Source organism: Daphnia pulex, chromosome 5 (assembly GCF_021134715.1).
Source record: "Daphnia pulex isolate KAP4 chromosome 5, ASM2113471v1".
In the NCBI taxonomy this organism is placed as follows: Eukaryota; Metazoa; Arthropoda; class Branchiopoda; order Diplostraca; family Daphniidae; genus Daphnia; species Daphnia pulex.
The window spans coordinates 10,779,025-10,801,282 of NC_060021.1; the positions used below are offsets into that span (position 1 = coordinate 10,779,025).

A 22,258-nucleotide genomic window follows, 5' to 3' on the forward strand; every position below is an offset into this window, starting at 1 on the left:
GTGCTTTACATTTTTCAGAGAAAAGAAGAAGAAGAAGAGGTTTGTTCCTTTCTTCTTCTCCCGCAGCTCACGCGTGCAACTTTTAGAAAAAGAATAGAAATATGGCCAACTGTGTAATTCAGTTCCAGCCATTCACACGCTTGGCTCGTTCATCATCATACCAACAACCTCTTCTCCCAATGTGGCACTTTGGCGCATTTCTTTGAGTGGGGAAAAGAATAAGTCCTTTTTGGTTGGGGGGGAAATAATTGTTCTGCTTGGCAGAAGTTAGAGAAAACCCAACTGTTTTCTTCTGAGAACTTAACAAACAAGTGCGGACCCACTTAAACTTGAAAGAACAACGCGATGAGTCACGAGCGGGAAATAATAAATTCCCAGTAAAAAAATGGTTTCTTTTTGTCAAGACGAAGATTTTCGATTCTTTTTGAGAATAAAAACCAATTGGGCATTCATTTATTCACCATTTTTCTGCTCGCAGACTGGCCATATACGGACGAGTGGTGGCAGTTTCTTCATCGAACCGTCGCCACTGACCGATGGCAATCGAGTGGACCACAGCCAAACGACAGGTGCCGTCCGCCACGTCATCTACCGCGTCCGGCACCCGTTCCGGTTCGAGCAGCCGCTGCCATCCAGTTCGACGAGTCGTCCCGTTCGAGCCCAGCGAGATGATTCCCATCATCATCCGCCATCCGACGGCGCACCTCCAGGTAAGGTCGCGTTCGTCCCGTCTCGTTCGTGTTAGTCATCCCGCGGGAAAAAACAAAAAGAAAAAAAGGGTTACATCATCGGTGCTAACCGCTTGAACCAATAGAAACCCCTTGCAAGTCAAAGAGGACGAACACATTTTCTTCCCGTCAGATTGTTGGATGACGTCAGACGGCGCGGGGGAGCCCAAGGCCCAGGCCGTTTGCTTCCTCATCCATCCGTCATGGAAACCAAAAAACAAAACCAAATGTACACACAGAGAGAGAAAGACCAACAACAGCGGAGAGTCAAAGTGCGGCTTGTCGGTTGCATTTGCATATCGAGTCTGCTGGCCAACAGTTCAGCCGATAAAGCCACGGACAATTCACAGACAGTGAGGGACGATGTGAAAACGATGGATATGGCCAAAACAGAAAGAAAAGGGTTGCCCGTCGCCGTAGAGAATTTCCCACCACCGCAGCAGCTCGCGTCAATGAAGCGCAAATGAAAAATGACGTCACCCACCGCCTTAATAGCGCCGCTTGGCACACCGACAGACAGTTACAATCTCTCTCTGGCTAGTACCTGTAGGGCGAACAACATTCCTGGCATGAGTGGCATCCCCCTTTACACAGTTATTCGCTGCTGCCCGCATCTCATCCAGTAGTCGATTTTCACTCCGCCCGGGAGAGAAAAATTGTTCAAACGTACATAACCACACAAGAGGAATGTCTTGTTTACCGTAGAGTATAGTAGTAGTAGTACACCGTCGTACTACTACACAACTATTACATCATTTGTTTGTTACCGGCAAATAACAACAACAGTCGCTGGGGGAATGTTTTCTTCCCTTCGATTGGGTCCGCACGCCCCTACTACGTCAATGGCTGGCCCATCACTCTTAATCGTCACGAAAAAATAAAAAGAGTTGAAAATATAAAAATACAAAGAGAAATCAAGCGGACAAACGATATTTCTCACAGGGGAAGCTTTTAATAACAACTGAATCTTCCAGTTGTGGCGTGAAAGAAAAAAAACAGGTCACCAGTCGAAAACTGACTGACGTTCGTTCCCCCCATCGAACGAACGTTGACTATATAATTATCAAATGTTAATTCATTTGTTCCTTATATGGTCGTGATCTCTGTGTGTTTGGTGGTAGGGGAAAAAGCGGATGGATAGAGAGATAGAAAAAGAGAAAAGGTGGACAGAACTGCTGCGGCAGTGCTCGCAAGGTTCTTTCGTACATGTACAGCTCGTGGTATAGAGCCATTCATTAATTTGGCTGATGATGAATGGATCGGTGATGAATGACCTGTCTCTGAATAATTTTCTTTTTTATTTATTTTGCTGAGAATTTTCAAACTTTTTTCTTTCTTTCTCTCGGCTCGATGACGCATTAAGAAACTAAAAAAATTTCCATCAAGTTTGTTTCAAATCAACTCATTGTTTACAATCAGTTGAAATGTTCATTTGCATACGTGATTTTATTCTCAACATTTTTCGCCTTGAAAAAAAAAGTAAAGAAAAGAAATAAAAAAACATTTTTGGACGAGGGCCAGAAAAAGAATCAGATGATGATGGAGTCATCTACAGCAAAGGGGAGGCAGGTAAAAAAAAAGATAAAAAGACAAACTTCCTTTTACGTTCGTAACCATCCAAGACTTTTGTGTGGTCTCTTTTGATCTGCATAGTCAGATGATTTGTGATGTGAACCCAAAGATATACACTCTCTCTCCCAAAAAGCCATTTCGATAGAAAAGAATTATTCGGTTGATCGAATCAGATTAAAGAGTGGCAGTAAGGTGTCGGCGTGCCCATCAATAAAAGATGAAGCCGTTCGATATGGCCAGCCAAGCAAAAAGTCCATCTAGCGTCGCAGCATGATTTATATGCCGAGACTATTATTATACTTTCGGGTATACAGCAGGTGGACGGGCCAATTTTGGGCTACACGACACACGGCCCGGAGGGTGGATGGATGGATGGGCGAGGTAGAACAACAAAAACCAGTATCACTTGATATGGAATTTATAGGTAGTATTACATACTGATGGAAAAGGTTGAAAGGGGGTTTTACCGTACGTGTACAACAACTGTGGTGAGTCATATAGGAAAATATTTGCTTCTTTTTTGAACATTCAATATTGATCCAATCGATTCTTTCGCTATTGATTTTGCATGAGCTTCTGACATATTCGGATATGACGTGGTCAAAGAAGTTTAGAAACAAAATAAAACTCGAGTGAGAGATAAGACTTTTTGTTTGAATGGTGTTTGTTTGCCGGTCACAATGCTCCCGGTCTACCTGCCATTTTGTGCTGGTGGAAATGGGACAACAACAATCGAGAACAACTCAAAGTTTTACTGTTATATATGACACCGGTGGCGCTCGTTGGCTTTTTGGCTCACTGCTTGTCTTTTCTTCTGTTTTATCTATTTATCTGAAATGTCAACATGTCCATTTTCCTACGAGGGCCTTTTTTCTTTCGGAAAAGATTGCACAGCATCCGACAGCAATCTAAAGAGTCGCCTTTTACACACGGCCAGAGATACGCCGCGTTGGTTACAATGTTGTTCAATTCTCTTGTCAAAGTTTCCACCCTTGTCGCCACGTCCGCCCTTTTGTCGCTTTGTCTTTGACGTTTTATACATTTCCCCATTTTTAAAATCCTCTTTGAAAAAACATTTCCACGCCGACTCTTAAAAAACGTCCACTTTGAAGCAAACATTTTCGTCGTATACATTTCAACAGACAATAAAAATGGCCAAGGTAATAACGTATACGAGAATTTCAGGACTCGCCACGTGAAATTTTCGAAAAGATTGGAGCTAACACGACCTTAGTTAATAGTTAAAATGAAACGAGACTTACCGATGATGATCTCGTGGGTCGTCTCGTTGTTCGCCAAAAATCACAATGAGGTTTTCACGTCGTCTGCTCACCTGGTTCATTTGGCGCTCTCAGTTTTTCACTCGCAGTCAGCCAATGTTAAATTTCGTATTTTTGCAGTAATTTCTTCAGTCACTTCTGGTACAGTAATTTCTCACAAGAATACTTGAAGTTCAGGATAGCTGGAAAAATTCACACGACACAACCTACAGGTGAATAATTGAGCAGCAGCTTCTTTGTTCTCACCACGAAGCAAACGACTGCCATTTTATTCCATCTGGTGGATAGTTTTCGCAGATTATAGGGGAAAGGTCAGAAGAAATCGAAAAAACTAAAATAGGAGAAAAAATATTTAGGCAAATTCATTAGACTTTAGTGAAATTCCAGTAAATTAAACACAAAAAAAACCGAACCCAAATTTTTTCTAAAAATGAATAGAGTCGAGACTTGCCGATTTTGATCGTGGTCGTCTAGTTGCCCGCCAAAAATCACAATATGGTTTCCACGTCGTCTGCACAGCCAGCTTCATTTGGCAGTCTCTGGTCATCAATAGCAGATCGCATCATCGCAGTGCTAAATCTTTGTTTCTGCAGTAATTTCTTCAGCCACTTTAGTTACAGTTTGATTTGTAAATTTATCACAAGAATGCTTGCAGTTCGTTCGGGGAAAAATTCATACAACAAAACTTACAGGTGAGTGCTCTGAGCAGCTTCTTTGTTCTTACCACGAGGCAAACGACCGCCATTTTTTCATCTGGTAGATATTTTTCGTAGATTATTTTGCAATTAAAAGAAAGGTCGGGAAAAATCGAAAACTAAAATTGGAGAAAAAAATATTGATGCAATTACATTAAACTTTAGTGAAATTCTAGTAGATTAAACACTAAAAAAACCGAACCCAACAAATTTTTGTTAACAATCGTTTCGCAGGGAAATGCCAACTCAAAAACGTCTGTTATTTTTAAAAATTACTTTTGAATGACCATAGAGGATGATGTGTGTGTTTTCACGACTTTTGGGCCGCACCTGGTCAGATTTGGGGCGAGTCGGACATTGCAGTTGAAGATGGACATTCGAGAAAACGTAATAAAAGAATCGAGAAAACATATGGGAAAACATGGCGGAACGAAAAAGGTGTGGGGCCATTCAAACACGCCCTGGTGTTTCTTCTTTCGGGACAGCGCGTGCGTTCGTTCGTTCATCAAAAGGAAAAAGGTTGAAAAATAAACAGCAGAAGAAGAGAACGGTAAGGCACAAACGTTGGTGTCCATTTCCAAAGGCGATAAAAAAGAAAAGGCAAAAGAAAGTTGAAAATCGATGAACTTGTAGATCTCGTAGAGTTCATGGCGGTCGTCATTCTATTTGGGTGGTGGGATTTTGCTCCTCTTGGCGTGTCATAAACCGAGTCGTCCCATTTGGAAATCAACATGCGTATGGGTTTGTGCTGCCCCAAAAGAATATCAGGGGAGAAAGAAAGGCTTTTGTGGAATTTTTAAATCACCCGCCCTGGAATCTGATTTTGGTGGTCTTGTGCTTTTATTTATCTCACCATTTTCTCTTTTTTTTCTAGTTTTATGTTGATGAAAATAACGTCCGTGTGGGATTCTTCTTTAAATTGATCCCTTCCACATCTCGAGATTCTTTCGATTCCCAAAATGTCTGAACGAAATTACCTCCATCCATATGGAAATTTTGTTTTTTATTCATTCAACAAGAAGAATTGGTAGTCTGCTCCTCATCCATTGAATTCCTTCCTGTCACTATGCAGCCAGAGTGTCGTTCGAACCCCTTAAGTGCCCATCTAATCCCGCGTTCATATAATCAAGACATTTCCCCCCATTTCTTTTTTTCGTGTTGTTTATGCAAAACAGCTTCTTCTCCTTATTTTGATTGCACCGAAAGGATCTCTCAGACAGACACACTCGTCTTTTTTTGATTCCCCGAAAACAGAAAGTGGTTTTCTTGGTGAAGGGTCCAACACCAACAACAAACAAACCCAAGAATCCATCAAACATTGTTGTTGTATTTTCCTTCTCTCCTTCGAGAAAAGAGATAGAACCACTTTTTGAGTGGCACTTTTTGAAATGGTCTCTGCTCTATAGTCCCTCCTCCTCCTCTGTGTGTGTATGCTAGGAGATAAAGTAATAATGGGCCCACTCTATAATAACAAAGGCAACACTCGTTAGAAAACAACAACTTTGTTGGTGGTTCCGTCTTGTATGTTTGTTTGTTTGTTCAACCAAAATATCATCCATCACCGTCTTTTTTTTTTGTTTTATGTCGTGAGTCTTCTCCTCCTTCCTTCTGGGCTCGTTAAACCATTTCAATCCGGAGCGAAATTGATGTTATCAGATAAAAACTACTACTACACTGCAGACAGGGTTATAGCAAAACTAGTGTACAGCTTCCTCATTGTTTTTTTTTTCCCTAATGGCGAATGTAATCAGCAACTCTTTTTCCCACTTAATATCCTATCAGAGGATTTAATAACAATAATAATAGCTTTTAATTCCTTTTTTCGTTTGTCAGGCGTCCAAATATCAATAAAGTCATGGAATAAAAGCACAGCCAGGAGGAAATTGGCTTGTTGCAAAAAAGGGGGGGGGACTAGACCAGACATTGCGTGAAAGTTTGTTGTGTGTGAAAGACAATGGGACAAACCGAGCCAATCCAATCCGCCGAATGTTGTTGTGTTTTATTTGTGTGTGTTTTCTCTTTCTATACATCCGAGTGAGAGAGGCCAGGGTCCCGCAATGGACAGGAGCGATCAATCAAGTGAAGGTGGTGCAACAGCAGCTACTTGTAGAACTTTTTAGATCTCAGCTCAGCTGCTGGATCGAGAAAATCCTTGTTTACATTAAATAGGATAGTACATATTCACTTTTTTTTTTATTTTGGGTTGGATGCATTGATCTTGTGCCAATTTTGGATCGGGCCGGACGGCGCTGTTTGCGATGATGAGACGCACAAGAAGTCTTATGAAACTATCCTCCCTCCTGTGCTATCCGGCCATTACTCCACGACAACAGCTGCTGAGGAGAGTCTGTCTGTCTGGCTCGAGTGTTTTGATTTGTGTATAGTCTGGAGAGCCACAGCAGCAGCAGCCCGGGTCTGCCCAGTCCAGCTAGAGACCAGACATAAATGGACCCACAGTCTGGCCAACTAACCTGACAGAAAGCAAAAAAGAAAGAGAGAGAGAGAGAGCTGTTGCTGGCCAGTGGAGAGAGAAAAATAAAAATAAAAACAACAGCTCGCAAGACGTAATTAGTCTTTTTGTTCTCATGGTCGACGAGCACAACAGCTACCACTCTCTCATGATGTGTGTGTGTGTGTTCTCCTTTTTGTTTGTTGTGTGGTTGGCCGTTGGGGGCCGGGAGAATGGGCCGGTCTGGCCTTGTCATTTTCCTGTTTATTTCTCTCCCTTTTCTTTCTTTCTTTCTCTGTTTCGTGTATACAACACATAGACCACATTATTTATTCTCTCTTGGTCCTTTTTTTCTTTTTTGGACATTTGCAGATGAGCCAGAAGAAGAGGTTGACGTCGGTGGGCGTCGGCGACGTCGTTCCGTCTCGCAGGAGCGATTCGTCGAGATCCTGGTCGTGGCCGACGGCAAGATGGTCTCCTATCACGGCGACAACTTGGTCCATTACATCCTCACTCTCATGTCTGTCGTAAGTATCTATGACTCTCTCCCAAAACCCATAACCCCGAAGGGAACCTACGCAAACAACCCAACAACAACAACATACAACGCGAGTCGGCGATTAGATAAAACTGCCAATGTCTTGGGAGTTTTAAAAAGAAATCGATTCCTCCCATCGGAGAGTTTTCTTTAAAACAATAAAAGATTCACGAACGAAGAAAGAAGAGCTGTAGGTCGGGGCCGTAAACAGAGTGCCGTAGTCCAGGGACAGAAAAGAATCGATAACGAAAGCAAATGGATTGCCAGTGCCCATCCGAGGGACAGGTCGGTCACTATGTGGATTACATCCAGCCATCCGTCGTAGAGAGAGAGGAATATAATCCATTGAACAAGGGCCAATGTAGATTTATTTTTTTTCTAATCACGGCGATCTTTTAAATCGATGAATAATTTCACATTTCTTATTTTGTTTGTTTGTTTGTGTTTTCCGCACGTACGCAAAAGAAGTCGAATCGAATTTCCCGAAATTTTTTGTTTTTCCCGCCCGGTTTATTAGCGTTGGGTTGGTTGGGTTTTCCTATGCGTGTCGTTTGCGGCGCTGGTTATAGCAGATAATTCGCTTCTCCTGTCTGATGGTGCGCGTTCACGCACAAATGTCTATAAGAGACTGGACACGAAGGCGAAGAAAGATTAGCATGATTTTATGGGCCCCCAACTTTTTCTCTTCTTGTTTAATTCAACTTGCCCGCAGTCAGAGCTAGAAGAAAAAATAAGAAAAGAGATTTCAAACTAAGATGTGGTGTCATCAGCACATGGCCTTAAATGGCGGACAACAAAGTTGCGGGGTTCTCGACTCTGTTGGTGTTCTGTTTGAGATTGAAATTCTCCTTTTTGTTCTGTTCGTGCAGTTTCTCTTTCTTCTCTCTCAATTAAATAATGACACGCCTTCACACAGCCCACCACTTGTGTGTGTGTGTGTATGGTTGGAACGGCAACATCACCATACTAGACTGTTTGAATGTTTCATCTGTCTCGGTTGGTGCTGGACTTGATTATACCGCCGCTCTGATGATGCCATTCGTTTATTTGCACGCAGCAACAACTCGCGTCCGCGTATCTCCACCACTTCTTTTTTTTTCTTTCCCGTTATTACTGGACACTCGACTGACAGTTGTGTGAGTCGTTCCGGCTCATTGCCCTCTGCGTCTTCGGAAGACGCCGGTTCAGTTCATTCAACACAAACTTTGCCGGCCACCAGTCGCTGCTGACAGGTGATGGCCAGACGTTTGTTGTTACCGCACATCCCTGGCGTGAAAATCCGCCCAGTCCCACAGCTCCGTAGTAACAGCATCTCATCCTTGTTTCTTGTGGTTCCGGTTATGTTGGGGTTCACACCAGACTGCTCGGCTCTCTTAGCTCGCTCTTTTTTGTTTGATTCAGAGAAACTTCTTCTTCTTTTTCCCCATTTTCCTTGCGTGTTTCAAATCGAGCGTCGCTTGAATTTTCTACGTTTGATGGAACTCCAACAAAGTTCTTTCCATTTTCGTCCGTCCCGTGCAGGCGTCATATAACAATAAATACGTAAATATCGCCGAAGATTGCACTATATCTAACTTCAATAAGTAACGAAGAATCCAGGGCAGCCAAGTGCAGGCCCAGCAAGAGAGCGAGAATAAGACAGCTTGGAAGATTTATATACACAACAGGGACGTGAAAAAAGGAGGTGACGGGGGGAGAGCGTGAAAGCCAAATATAGTACCCCCCCTCTCCCTTTTGAGAGAGAGAGAGAAGACTACTGTCTGGCATTTAGTAGTACAACTACTACTACTACACCAGTACATAAAAAACCAGGTTCCAAGATTTTCACGCAGAGAATTGCGTGGAAAATGTTGAAATGAGTCAAGCGGGAATTGAATCTATTGGCGCCAAAGTAATCATAAAAAAACAATTCAAACAAGGAGATGGTGAATGTGTGTTGGCAGCTCCGATTTCCACATGTCGGATCTTTTTTCGGATGGAGAAAAAAAGGGCTGGGCGAAGAGAATTCGCGGATCAACAAAGCCACATGAGATGTGGTGGTGGTGCAGGGGTTGTTGTTGTTGTTGCAATCCCCCCAAGACGCGTGACCCAATAAGTTGCAGCGATAATAAACTTTGCTTCTCGAAATACTTGGCCTAGATACTTTTGAGCGTCCGCGCGATTATATCGGCAATTTCACGAAGGAAAGCGAATCGATAGGAGCCAGAGGGCAAGGGCTTCCATCCTTTTTTATTTGTCTGCCAAAAAACCGCAGCTGCTGGCCCATGTTATTAGCACCATAACGTACTTAACCCTAATCAAACTTTTTTAAAAATCGACCTCCATTTCTTTTTTTCAACCCCACAAAAATTGTACACCACGAACCGCAGGTGTCGCTGATTTACAAGGACGCCAGTCTCGGTAATCCTGTCCAGATCGCCGTCGTTCGAATGCTCCTGCTCAAGGATCAAGAGTTTGTATTGACAACAGCCACCGGTGACGACTCGGCCAGCAGCAGCAAAGAATCGCACGAAATACTGGACAGCCGCCCCGGTAAATCGGCGTCGGAGATGTTACGTAATTTCTGCAAGTGGCAACGGGTTTTCAACGACATGGACGACTCGAGTCCTTACCATCACGACACGGCCCTCCTGCTGACAAGGTATTTGAATAATAATATCCGCTGACCGAGCGGGAAATAAACAACAACCAATTTTTTTTTCCTACAGGGAAAACATTTGCCGGAATCCTCAATTGCAGAAATGTGACACGCTGGGACTAGCCGAGCTGGGCACCATGTGCGACAGCTCCAACTCGTGTTCCATCGTCCAAGACAATGGGCTCAGCGCCGCCTTCACCATAGCTCACGAACTGGGTCACGTGTAAGTTGTTGGTTTTCTTTTTTCTTTTCCTTTTTTATTTTGTTTAGTGTGTCACACTGGAGACTTTGACATTGAAGACAAGTCATTCCGCATTCCACCTTCATTTGTTGTATTTTTTTTCGCTTCGCCGGAACTTGTCTGATGTCGCATAAAATTTCGGCTATTCCGTCATCCGTTCAGCACCTTTTCTTTTGTTATTTGTTGTTTCATTCCTGACAACAGACTGAACATGCCACACGACGACGATTTCAAGTGTCAGCAATTTGTCGAGTCGACGGGCGGCGTTCACAACGTCATGTCGAGGATGCTGGATCACAACACTTTCCCGTGGGCCTGGTCCAATTGCAGCCGCTATTTCATCACCGAGTATCTCGAGTAAGTCACATCCGTACCAGTTTTTTTCTCTTTTTTCCCCTCGCGGTACATTTGATATTCACCAAGTGTCTCTCTTGTCTATCAAGTGGCGGTTATGGCGAATGTTTGCTGGATAAACCGTCGACGGATCTCCTGGATGCCCATCGCGCTGCCAAGAAACTGCCCGGCGAGAACTTTGACGAGAACAAACAATGTGAACTGGTCTTTGGACACGGATCGAAAATCTGTCCTTACATGGTATAGGAGAAAAGGAGTCGGGTAGTTGTTGTTGTTGTTGTTCCGTGACTTGACCTTTTACGTCTCTCCTTTCAGCCGCCCTGCAAGCGATTGTGGTGCACGACGTCCGGCGGCGAGCAGGAAGGTTGCCGAACCCAGCATATGCCTTGGGCTGACGGAACGGCTTGCGGAAGAGGCCGATGGTGCCGGCACGGTACTTGCCTATCCCGCGATGTCAAAAGTCTGGAACCCGTCGACGGAAATTGGGGATCCTGGCAAGAGTAAGACGCACTCTGAGTGGTTCATCAATCAATTTCCATTTCAAACAAATTTATTTTCTAGATGGATGATGGGGACTTGCTCCCGGACTTGCGGCGGAGGCGTCCAGCGATCCACCAGGAACTGCGACAATCCAGCACCGTCCAACGGTGGAACTTTTTGCCTTGGGAAACGTGTCCGTTATCGGTGAGGTTTTCAGTCATCTGTTGTTTGAATTGCCAGTAGAGCGCGTCGAATTAATTGTTTTTTCTTTCGTTCAGTTCGTGTAACATCCAAGAATGCCCGGCAGGCACTCCCGATTTCCGTGAGAAGCAGTGCTCCGATTTCAACAGCAACAACTTCAACATCCAGGGACTTCCAGCCGACGTCAAATGGGTCCCGAAATACGCCGGAAGTAAATCCACCGTTCATTAACTCTTAACGATCGATTGCTAGTGTCTGGGAGGATTTGTCTAATTTCCTTTTTTTCCTTTTCTTTCGTTTCTGGATGGCCGACACGAAACAGTTAGTGTGAAGGATCGTTGTCGCCTGTACTGCCGAGTGGAACAGTCGAGCGCTTACTACCTGCTCAAGGATAAGGTAATCGATGGCACCAGCTGCGGCCCTGACACGGACGATATTTGCGTCAACGGCATCTGCAAGCCGGCCAGCTGCAACCACGTCCTCGGCCGCAAGGAACAACTCGGTAATGAGATCGTCTCGTCAGTTGATGGATTGTCATCCCCACCCCTAAAGGCCTTGAAACCGATCAATTTGTTTAACGGCCAAAAAACCCCAACTTGTTATCGCATTCAGATCTTTGCGGTGTCTGCGGAGGAGACAACTCGACTTGTGTCATTCTCAACGGCGGCTATAACAGCACTCAGTATGGCTACAACACCGTGACGCGGATACCGGCCGGCAGCTCGTCGCTGGACATCCGCCAGCGAGGCTATCAGGGCTCCAACCGAGACGACAACTATTTGGCTCTTATGGACCCGCAGACGGGCGAGTACCTCCTCAACGGCAATTTCGTCGTCAGCATGTTCCAGAAAACGATCCAATTTGGCGGAACGACCATCGAATACACGGGCTCGGATGCCGTTGTCGAACGACTCAATTCTTCCAAGCCGCTCAAGAAAGATGTCGTCGTCCAGGTAATTTATTTTAATTAAGACAAGAAAAACAAATTTCAAATTCACATTTCTTTTTTCTTTTTCTTGGGGGGAAATTCAGGTTCTGTCTGTGGGTAATCTCTACTCGCCGGATATTTGGTACCAATACGTTGTGTCTCGAGCCGAAGGCAAAAGTCCGTCTTACCACTGGAAGTTGCAGGAACAATGGTCGGCATGCAGCAAACTCTGCCACGGTATACAAAACATTTGAATCGAATAGAATTTTGAATCTTATCTGATGATGGCCATTCGGATTTCACAGGTCAGCAGTTCCGAAAACCGATTTGCGTCCAGGCAACGGGCGGTTTTCAAAAGATGCCGGAGGAATACTGTTCGGCCTCTCCGCCTCCTCCGCCCACCGAGACGCAACCTTGTCAGACCCAGTGCATCCTCAGGTGAACATTCTTCTTCTCTCTCCTCGGACGAAATTGAAGCGTTATCGTTAAATTATTTGTTTGAAAGAAGGGGGAAAAGCGAAAGCCGCTTGTCATTTTTTGATAAAACGGCAACTCCTCCTTTGATTCCGCCCACTCCTTTTTACCAAAATCAATCTCACTCAGACATCCCTGAAGAGATGTTGGTAGAGGGGGGGCTCCGGGGCTGGATCTTGTCGAATCCCCATCATTCCACTTGGAATTTCCAGGGAATTCAACATCCACCGTAGAGGCCGAATCGTTTAGAATTAAATTCCCATTTAGATTTAGAAATAAGGGAAAAGATCGAGCTGGTCTCCCGCTGTTATGGGACCGCTTTGTCGGACGGATGGATAAATGAAATCAACGAAGAGAAGATCCTTTTGTTACTATGGGTATGGAGAGAGAGAGCGCGAGGTTCAAAGTCAAACATGCGTCCGCGTACGTTCGTATGACACTGGTTGTCGTCATCGTGTTTCACGCTCGGCCGATCGTGAATATGATTATCATCGCTTACTATCCGTCCGTCGGTCCATCTGTCCCGTTTTGCCCGTTTCCAAAAAGTCGTCGACCCATAAAGAGATGGAGGCAAGGCGAGCCGTTTCGGTCTGTGAATCCCCCCCGAAACATCGTTTCAATCTTGTCAAATGGCACGCCAGTTCCGCCCCGCTTAGCCCAGCATTTTTGCCTTCAAGTGGTGGGGTCGAGCTTCAAAAAGAACAAGGTTCCTAGCTCTGCAATCCCGTTCAATCTCTATTCTTTTTTCCCTCCGAGTCGATCGATACGATTTGGGTTATTTTCATTTTCCAAATGGAAAGAAGTAAAAAAAGAAGAAATGTGCATTTCTCTTTTTATTGACAAGGGAATCGTTTCTCTGGATGGGATGGATTTATTGTTATGAGCGCAGACAGTTTGGGCCTGGTAGAAATTCGACAAGTCAGATGGGCCCTCGCTGCGTGTCGGATGGCCTCAAAATGCTAATTCGCCCATTGCCTTTGCCTCCCATCAAGCTCTCGAGAATTTCTCGTTGATGTGATTTTTACGGGACTTTTAACATGTTAATACGCTGGACGCATGTCGTGTGCCCATTTGTGTATTTCTTCGGATCATTGGTGGGTTTGTTTGTTGTAAAAATAAGCTACACGTCCGTGACATATCGCTCGTTAATTCCTTTCCTAACCAACAATCAACTGGTTCCCTGTCTCAACTGCCATGACAGTTAAACATGGACGGAAAGAACCGAAATAGTTTGAGACAAGCTGAATGGAGAAAAAGAAATCCCCCCCTATTCCGATGAAAAATGATTATTATTACGTGAAACGCTTCAACTGTTACACGAGTGTGTGTGTTGTTTCCTTTGATAGATGGCGCGTGATTCACCATTCCGAGTGTTCGGCTCACTGCGGCATGGGCGTCCGCAACGTGACTAAGCAGTGCGAACAAGAAACTCTGCTGCCACAGCAACAACAACAACAACATCCTTCGGCTCATACCGTCCCGGTCGACGATCGGCACTGCCGTCACTTGAACGACCCACCGCCAGATACGGAGCCTTGCAAGGGCACTTGCCACTCAGCCCATTGGCAATTCCATCCATGGAGCCAGGTATAATTCATGATAATATTTATTACTCAGGTGGTTAATCAACGGACCTTTTTTTTACCCCATTTGGCACAGTGTTCGTTGACGTGTGGGGGCGGAGTCCAGACCCGAAAGGCTCATTGCGTCGACCTCAACGGCCGCGTCATTGCCGATTCCAATTGCCCGGTCGAGGAGAGAGTCCTTCGACAGAGTTGCCACATGGAGAGCTGCCCGCGATGGGAGGTCGGAGAGTGGACCCCGGTAAATCACATAGTTCTTTTTTCTCCCTCTATCGTCACATGTTTTTCGTCTATTATTTGATCAGTTTTTTTTTAAAAGAGAATTTAAAGTATATTTGAGACATGTGACGGTGCACACGCACTCACCGCTGGTGGCCTGTATTTATTAATTGATAACTAGAATTACCAATTTTGACGAGTAGATTGTAGAGAAACAAATTAATCGTTAGAGAATTGGAGGATGATTTTTGACAACCAAATGATTAATGCGTATGACCACCACGTCCACCACTTTTGTCTGTCTCATGAATGAATACCCCCTCCCCGATAAAAAAAAAAGCAAAAGGAAAAATAGTACGACAAAAAAACAAAACAATATCGAATGTGTTAGTGTTCGGTGAGTTGCGGGACGGGCGAGCGCCAACGGGGCTACTGGTGCCAACTCGAGAACCACGTCATCGCCAAAAGCTACTGCTATCCGGTCCGGCCTCCCGTCCACAAGGAGGCCTGCCACATGGGTGACTGTCCCCAATGGCACGCCACTCAATGGGGCCAGGTACACCGCCAATCAGCCCATCCAAAATTTACAAAAAAATTACAATCACAAAACTCCGGGACAAAAAAACCAAAAACAAAATGAATGATGAACTTTTTTGTCCGCCGCTATTCTCCTTTTTCTCTCTGACTGTCGCTGATTTTTCCTCTATGGACAGATATACAGTATACGTATATTATATCTTTTTGCGCATCTTTCTATCGCGACACTTTATCTCTCACTCTCTCTGTCTCTCTCTCTTGTGTAGTTCTCTTGTTAGCGATTCTCCACTGCTGTTTATTACTACAACTGTCTTCGCTCCTTCCGGATTCCGGCTTCCTTCGTTTGAACATAGCGGATGTGTGAATTGTTTATAGAGGCTGTCTGTAGCGCATGATGAATGATGAGCTTTTGAAAATAATGGGCGGAATTCCGGATTCGATTCCGAGTTTGTTAACTCGGAAAAAATAGCATTTTTCTATCTTCTTCCGTGCACATGCATAACTACGGTTGGATTATTCTAATTGTCATCTTCTTTTATGACCCGATGCCTTCCTTCAGTGTTCCGTCACGTGTGGAGTTGGACAAGCCGAGCGGATCGTCGGATGCCGCATGGAGAATGGCAGTGTCGTCGATTCGACCTTTTGCGCTGGTCAGGACAGGCCGGCGTCCATTCAACAGTGTGTCGAATATCCGTGTCCGACAGAACCACCGACAACGACATCGACTTCAACAACCCAGGCGACTCCTACAACTCAACAACCATCCACTACTGCCATTTTCCCCACCAGTGCCGTCCCGGCGGCTTCTCTGGCTCTGGCCGGTTTCCGCCCACAGCCAATGGAGATCCACAATATCGATCCGGCAATTAACAGTCTCGATCCTACCGACTGGAACCCAGAATCTAATGATATTCCTCGTATTGTTGCTGCCTGGAGGACAGGAACTTGGGGACAAGTATAACACTCTGTTTTCTGTATAACTCATCAAAAGATCATCACTCTCAACAATCCTAATTGATTTCAGTGTTCGTCGACTTGCGACGGTGGCTATCGGATGCGGACTGTCGTCTGTTACGACATGATGGCCAGCCGGGAAGTGGATCAAGCTCATTGCTCTGATCCGGCACCAGTTGGCGTCGAGAAATGCGCAGCTCACCCGTGTGCTGCCTGGATCCCACACAATTGGACTTCCTGTTCCGTTACCTGCGGCATGGTAATCGTTAGTTATTTAAATTCCCAAGCGAAAACGTTCATTAAGATACCCTTTTCTAACAGGGAGTATCCGTCCGCGTTGTCGAGTGTCAATTCCTGTTGAATAATTCCGGCGCACCGGATGAGATGTGCTCTGCGCTAGAAAAGCCACCCACCGAGAAGAGCTGTTCCGCAGCGCTGGCCGTTTGCATCGGATCGCCCATCTCGCATTCCGTTTCCGTTGAACACAATCACACTTCCAAAATGCCGCAGTGGAGGACCGGGTCTTGGGGTTCGGTAATGGCTTGATTCAATTTTGCATTCACTCGCTCCAGCAACCATTCAAATAACCTTTTGGTCTAGTGCTCGAAAACCTGTGGCGCCGGATTCAAACGGCGACAGGTGGTTTGCCACGATGAACTCTTCAAGGATTCTGATGGATGCATTCCGGCCAAACGGCCACAGGACACAGTTCACTGCAACACGGACCCTTGCCCTACATGGTCTTCCGGTGAATGGAGTTCTGTAAGTACTCGACCGTGTTTTTTCCGCTATTGAATTATTCATTCTTTTATTTTTGTTACTTTTCAACTTTTGGTCGGTGCCCGGAATGTTGATGTTGGATGTCGTGTGAATGTCTGAATGGTTGTTTTGAATGTTGAATGTTGATTCAGTGTTCCAAGTCGTGCGGAGGAGGGACGCAAACCCGGCCTGTCACTTGCCGTGATCACCTGGGTCAAACTTTGCCCGATCATCGATGCCATCCAGCCGGAAGGCCAGAGTACAGCCAGAGTTGCCACACCGATCCTTGCCCAACCGAGCCGCCGGTTCCGGAGAAAACCTACCGATGGAAAACGGCCGCTTGGACTACGGTAGGCGAACTGAATTCGACGTCGACGGAGACAACGCTTTCCGACGCTCGATCAGACACTAACACCACTGCGTCGTTCACATTGGAGACTTCTTTATCCTCTCCAACCAAAACGTTCGACTCTTTCGATGAGCAAACGACGACGGACCTTATCCCGACACCTACCACAACTGCCCAAATTGTCACTTTGACGTCGGAGGTTTCCGTTGCGGATAATCACACCACTGTCACAACTACCCCGAGCACGACACTAACAACTCTTTCGACTGCTTCAGACCTTGGTCCCAACATTACCAACACTTCCCTTTACGCCACTTCCATCACTGAATTCATATCCGCACCGGTCAATGCCACAACCATCACCAGCATCATACCTACCGATCCCGAGATCCCTGCCACCTTGACTACTACTACTACTACTCTTGCTAGTACATCGTCAACTATTACTGATCCAACTACAACTTATTCGGCTAGCAGCTCTTCTACTCTTGGTAGTACTGTCAGTAGTGCTGAGCTTTCGCCGTCGATACCGACGGTGACGATGGAACCGCACCGGCCAGTGACTTTCGACTGGAACAGTTTCACCAGCCCGTACGGTTCCATCACGCCTTCCAACCGCCACATGTCTACTTCCTCATCCGCTCGACTGTCCCCCGTATCATTACCGCACCGTCCTACCTACGCTTATTTCGCCAATTATTACCGCTTCGATTCCCCAACTGTGAGACACTCACGCCGACCTTCCGACTGAATAATATTTGTTATCCATCCATTTAATTTCATTTTTTTTTTAAATCACGGTCAAAGCGGATGGGCAAGAAGAACAAACAAATTTAATCACACAATCCTCCCTTTGGTTGCATTATAATATAGTCTCTAACATTCTAACACTCATTGTGATAATTGGTTGATTGCTACACTCCAATTCTGGAGGAAAAAAAAACAAATCTAATAGCGCCTCTCTTTTAATGATAATCATCTTCATGTGCCATATATATTATAGTTTTGTTTTCTGTTGGTTTCTTTCCACACACAGCCTCGTTTTCTTTTTCTTTTTTTCAAATTGTCTTTTTTCTTAGTCTTGTACGCAAAAACAAATTTTTGATTTCGTTTTTGGGATGGCATGCGGTTTCAAAAGAAACAAAACCATTTTTGATTGAAAAACATTCTTTAGATTAATCCAAATAAATCCACGGACGCCTACCGCCTTATTGATGTAGCTATACACTATGCTAGACGGATTAGAATGAAAAAAAGCGCCAAGTTTGTTTGTGGTGGTGTGTATGTGTGTGTGGTGAATGTGGTGGGCGAAAGCCAAGAAAAAAGCATCAGAGGTTTGGACGGTTATAACAAATATATATTATACATTATACTACACCTAAAATTACCTTTGATTTCTTTTTCATTGTTTTTGGTTCTTCCTTCTTGACTGGAATTTACTTCTTTTTTTATTTTCTTCTGGTTTCTCTCTAACACTTTTTTTGCAAAAACACATTTTTTGATCGTACATGTGAATGGTGAATGTCCTTTGGTGTTGGTTTCTACTGGGAGTTGCTCTTGATCTAGATTCCTCTTAGTTGTGTAGCTATGGACGGACATGCTGGTGAATGATGGCGACGGAATAAAAAAAAAACCAAACCCCCAAACAATTGTACATTTTCTGGTGAATGTGACTGTCCTTGGACAATGGAGACTTTGTTCTGCCTTCTTGTAGCGCATATATTAATACGCTGCGATCCAGTGTACATCCATATGCCGGGTGATTGATGGACACATTCCTCTAATCCCATTTCACATTTCTTCGACATTATTACCATGCGCTGCTGCTGCTGTGTGTGTGTATATCTCTAGACCTTTATCGCCAATCACCATGCGATAACGGTCTCTCTGCTGGCTGAGTGAGCGATGCTTCTCTGCGGGGCAAACTATTCCAATTATGAAATTTATATTTTTTTCTTTCTTTGTATTTGTCAGTATCAGGAATGTCTTACATTTATCGAGACACGTTTCCTGATTAATGAAATAACTTTTTCGCTCTTATCTCGGTGACGAATGACGGGGGAAGGAAAAGAAACCAAACAATTCTAATTCCATTTTTTCTTTTTCTCTTTTTTTGTTTTTTCTCCCACCCGATTTGTGTTTTGTTCCTTTTTTTTCTTCTCTTTTTTGTGTTTGAAACTATTTTAGTGCTCAAAAACGTGTGGCAAAGGGGACCAGTACCGTGAAGTTTACTGTCAGGAAGTTGAAGGTCGAGTGCGAGTGGACGAGAACCGTTGCCCGGAATCGAGTCGGCCTCGATCGCGACGCGGATGTAACAAGGCCGCCTGTCCTTACTCGTGGGAAGTGGAGAATTGGTCCGAATGTTCCCATCCGTGCGGCGCGGGCATCCAGCACCGGCGGGTCACTTGCCATCGAGTCAACTCACACGAATGGATCGACCCGGAACCGGTTTCATTCGGATGCAATTCCACCCAGAGGCCGGCCGACCTGCAGGAATGCAGTCTTGGCAACTGTCACGCTCTGTACGCGTGGCGGGCCTCGGCTTGGCAGCCCTGCACCGCGTCCAAATGCGGCCGCCAGGGTTTCCAGAAACGATCGCTGGCATGCGTCAACAGCCGCACCGGTTCCAGGGTCTCGCGATCCTACTGCCCGCAAGAATTCCGACCCATCCGCAAGAGGCGATGCCGGGCCTCTCCATGTCAGTTTTTGCCCTGATTTCGATTGTGATTTCTATTGATTTATTAACTCGGGACAAAATGTTGTGACTCCTTTGCAGGCGGCTACGTGTCGTGCAAAGATGTCCAGTTGCGGAGCGCCACCGGCAAGGACCGGAAGACTCCGCCTGCGGACGGCCCGTACACTTTGATTGTGGCCGGCAAGAACATGACGATTTACTGCCATTTGATGAACACCTCGTCTCCGCTCGAGTACCTCACGCTCACGACGGGACACCAAGATAATTACGCCGAAGTTTACGACAAAACGTACTAAACGCTTTTACCCGCTTTTATACTCACTCCCACTCGCTTAACAAACTTATATAAGCTCCTCCGTCATCATCACGTTGATGATATAAATCATTTCTGACTGGCCTCGTGATGACGACAAAATCTTTTTTTTTTTTTATTATATTTGATAGGTTGATACGGCCTGATAGCTGTCCTTATCAAGGAGCACGCAAAGATTCGTGCGACTGTTTCTTGAACCGGCGTTCAACGGGAACCACCTCCTTCAACAAAATCCGGCTCAATGTCACCTCGTTGCGTGTCGACAGTAAATCCCGTTTGATATTATGCGCTATAAGTTCAAAGCTATTTTTTCCTTTTCTTTTTTCCTTGCCGGCACAAAAGTTTGTCCGTCAAAGGAAAAAAGAAAAGAAAAAAAGTTTCGTTTCATTTTCCGTTTTTCCCCGTCTGTGGTTTTTGATTGATTGGATCACAGGTCACGATTTCACGTTCGCCCGACTGGTGAGGGGCCACCAAATGGTGGGCTACGGCGAGGCGGGAGACTGCTACAGCACGGCCAACTGCCCGCAAGGCCGTTTCAGCATCAATCTGCAAGGAACTGGACTGCGTGTCTCGCCGCATACCAGCTGGGCCGGCCACGGTCATCGCTCATCTTTGTGGATCAACAGACTAGAGGTGAACGACAACAACCTCCTACACCATCAAGTCGAAACATTTCTAATAATATTCAAATTGTTAAATTTCTTTGCATAGGACAATCAAAAGATTCAGGGCAAGTGCGGCGGATATTGCGGACGCTGTAGCCCCGATCCTCACGCCGGTCTCAAACTGGACGTTGTGTGAGTCTACCTGTAGAAACTTAATCTTTTCTTTTTTTAATTTTGTTATCAAAAGAATATCGTCCCCCGGGACCGGCTGTTATATATTCCGTGTCCCCTAGAACAAGTTCCTGAATGGAGTTGAATCACTCTAAAAACAATTCCCGTTTCAATTCAATGGGAGGGCTGTAGGAAGGGAGGAGGGAGGGAGTCGTCATACAAAAAAAAAAGCACAATCATAAAAAATAGACATAAATAAAAGCTCGCCCAGATACCTGCTCTTATATAACTAACTACCCACTGCCGCGTAAATCAGGGAACAAAAAAAAACGAGAAGAATTTGTGTTTTGAAACGAAAAAGGCGGCGAATAATGGCCCAGCCATATCATCCCCCCAAGTGAAAACAAAAAAATCATTCGACAACGAAATTGAGAAAACTAGCGACCCCCCAACTGCAAACTATGACGTGTAAAATAAAGAACAAATAAATACTATATATAAATCAACACACAGAAAAAAAGAAAAAAAAAATCTAAATAGCAATACGAATTGTATTATTAATAATTATTAACAATTGAGCCCCAACGAAAAACAGAATTGTATGTATTTTGCAGCATTTGTTATAATATAAGAGAATTGTTTTTTTGTTTTTTTTGTGAGTGCAATACTATCTGGACGAAAAAATAGCAAATTTTTTCTTTTTGGAATTCGTTGTAACATTCTGTTGAGCTTCCCGCTTCACTTCCGCCAACACTAATGGACTGACTAGTCATCATCAAAACTTTCGTGCTCTCGACATTCGCGCAATTTGAGATTGTTTTTGATTCTCTTGTAAGGGGCTGCTACAGTATAATATCAACTCTACATGAAATTGGAAACAAATATTTCTATGATGTGTGTGTGTAACCTAAATGTATACATTTTGAAACCAGACGAGAAACTACACAGAAAACGATCAATCAAACAAATGAATGAGATGATCAATTTTTTTAAAAATCTTTTGACACTTAAAATATGTGACCGTTTATGCTGATATCTAATATTATCTCTGCCAAGCCGACAAGAAAGACAAACAAATCCACCACTGCCATGAAAAATGATTTCCTCCACTCTCTCTCTCTCTTTTATTATCTAATATTTGTCTCCTCCTCGGCTCCTCCTCCTCCTTCCATATTGACTTTGATCAAATTCTGATGCGGTACTTTTCCCGTCTTGATCCCTTTTTCTTCTGATTTCTTTTTCATATTTTCTCACTCTCTCTCGTCGTCAGAAGTGGTTGGCTGTGTATGTCTGTGTGTTTAAGTGCGTGTTGTATATATATTAATTCGAATGAAGCCCCACATTCTGTCGGCCCGGCGAACGATGATGGACATGACGCGCGTGCCAAAATGTGGAATTTTGTCTCCGTCTCAAACAATGAACTGAATACATAATGACTCCCGAAACGAGAGCCAATAATAAAATTCCAAGAAGCAAATTGCCACTAGTCAACGCT

General features: G+C 44.6%; 1 protein-coding gene across 5 annotated transcripts in view; it reads left to right on the forward strand.

The window, feature by feature from the left end:
- The window catches only part of LOC124194626 (A disintegrin and metalloproteinase with thrombospondin motifs 9-like), a 33,041-nt gene extending 10,833 nt beyond the window's left edge, over positions 1-22,208 (forward strand). Inside the window, exons 7-32 of one of the 5 annotated variants that reach the window (XM_046588893.1) lie at positions 479-710; positions 7,097-7,251; positions 9,632-9,903; positions 9,971-10,123; positions 10,346-10,498; positions 10,585-10,735; positions 10,811-10,995; positions 11,057-11,179; positions 11,254-11,387; positions 11,499-11,678; positions 11,789-12,129; positions 12,209-12,341; positions 12,410-12,542; positions 13,925-14,165; positions 14,238-14,402; positions 14,772-14,936; positions 15,477-15,872; positions 15,942-16,130; positions 16,193-16,405; positions 16,472-16,633; positions 16,783-16,980; positions 19,167-19,677; positions 19,756-19,963; positions 20,119-20,252; positions 20,421-20,620; positions 20,699-22,208. In XM_046588893.1, the coding sequence (XP_046444849.1) occupies positions 479-710; positions 7,097-7,251; positions 9,632-9,903; positions 9,971-10,123; positions 10,346-10,498; positions 10,585-10,735; positions 10,811-10,995; positions 11,057-11,179; positions 11,254-11,387; positions 11,499-11,678; positions 11,789-12,129; positions 12,209-12,341; positions 12,410-12,542; positions 13,925-14,165; positions 14,238-14,402; positions 14,772-14,936; positions 15,477-15,872; positions 15,942-16,130; positions 16,193-16,405; positions 16,472-16,633; positions 16,783-16,980; positions 19,167-19,677; positions 19,756-19,963; positions 20,119-20,252; positions 20,421-20,620; positions 20,699-20,788 (5,217 nt within the window). In that variant the 3' untranslated portion in view covers positions 20,789-22,208. Of the gene's footprint in view, positions 1-478; positions 711-4,116; positions 4,273-7,096; positions 7,252-9,631; positions 9,904-9,970; positions 10,124-10,345; positions 10,499-10,584; positions 10,736-10,810; positions 10,996-11,056; positions 11,180-11,253; positions 11,388-11,498; positions 11,679-11,788; positions 12,130-12,208; positions 12,342-12,409; positions 12,543-13,924; positions 14,166-14,237; positions 14,403-14,771; positions 14,937-15,476; positions 15,873-15,941; positions 16,131-16,192; positions 16,406-16,471; positions 16,634-16,782; positions 16,981-19,166; positions 19,678-19,755; positions 19,964-20,118; positions 20,621-20,698 lie in introns of those variants that run through there. The other 4 variants (XM_046588891.1, XM_046588894.1, XM_046588895.1 and 1 more) reach the window with 4 other exon arrangements.
- Positions 22,209-22,258: the final 50 nt, after the last annotated feature.